The following is a 1095-nucleotide window of genomic DNA, read 5'->3' on the forward strand; positions in this document are numbered from 1 at the left end:
GCTGTGTATGATAGTAATAGTCATTCAGTTAAAGTAAAAAAGTCACACTAATTTGTCAAGGTCATTCAACATCATGTCAAGATCTCCATTATCTGTCAAGGTCACAGAAGTCTGTCTTGGTGACAACAGTCTGACCCCCAGTGCTTTCGTGTCGTATCTCCATTTTTAATAACAGTGAAACCAGTCCATAACAAATTGTGAGCTTAAGAAGATGTCACATTTTCACAGTTTAAAAAATGGAGGTATACAAGAAGAAAGCGCTGAGGTCGTGAACAGTCGGACAAGGTCGCAAAAAGTCTGCTACGTTTCCCCCCATCACATCAGCCGGCCAAACAAGGTGCCCAGGGAAATGAAGAGGACGAAGAAGATGATCTCCTCCTTGAAGCACTGCTCCGAGAGCGGCCGGTTGCTGCGCTTGAGGTGCTGGTGGAACTCGTAGGCCGGGATCACCACGTGCAGGACGTCTGGGATCATCAGCCCGATGTTGCGCGCGTTCTGAAAGTTGCGGCCCTGACCTTGGAGGAACTGCGCGATGAACTGGTCCGTGCCGGAGACGATGATGTGCACCAGGCTGATTGCCAGGATGGCCATGATCTTCCATGTCTTCGTCTATGGAGTTGGAAAGAAAAACCACCAACATTATAGCAAAACCGTTGACGTTTTAGTCTTTGGAGTTCAACAGAAACCCATCAACGTAACAACACAACCTTCTACGTCTTTGTCTTTGGAGTTGGAAAGAAAAACCATAAATATAATAACATTATCTTCCACGTCTTCGGAGTTAACGAGACACCCATCAACATAACAACAAGATCTTCTACGTCTTTGTCTTTGGAGTTGAAAGAAAAAGAACCATCCACATAACAACATGATCTTCTACGTCAGTGTCGTTTGAGTTAAGGAGACACCCATCAACATAATGGCATGATCTTATATGTCAGTGTCGTTTGAGTTAAGGAGAAACCCATCAACATAATGGCATGATCTTATACGTCAGTGTCGTTTGAGTTAAGGAGAAACCCATCAACATAATGGCATGATCTTATACGTCAGTGTCGTTTGAGTTAAGGAGAAACCCATCAACATAATGGCATG

General features: G+C 44.2%; 1 protein-coding gene across 2 annotated transcripts in view; it reads right to left on the reverse strand.

Annotated features, from left to right (window-relative positions):
- Positions 1–6: 6 nt before the first annotated feature.
- Positions 7–1095, reverse strand: part of LOC101852763 — a 13043-nt gene continuing 11954 nt past the window's right edge. For both annotated transcript variants that reach the window (XM_035969461.1, XM_005097123.3), the window contains one exon: positions 7–609. In XM_035969461.1, the coding sequence (XP_035825354.1) occupies positions 316–609 (294 nt within the window). In that variant the 3' untranslated portion in view covers positions 7–315. The remainder of the gene's footprint in view (positions 610–1095) is intronic.

The sequence above is a fragment of the Aplysia californica genome, unplaced genomic scaffold (assembly GCF_000002075.1).
Source record: "Aplysia californica isolate F4 #8 unplaced genomic scaffold, AplCal3.0 scaffold00146, whole genome shotgun sequence".
In the NCBI taxonomy this organism is placed as follows: Eukaryota; Metazoa; Mollusca; class Gastropoda; order Aplysiida; family Aplysiidae; genus Aplysia; species Aplysia californica.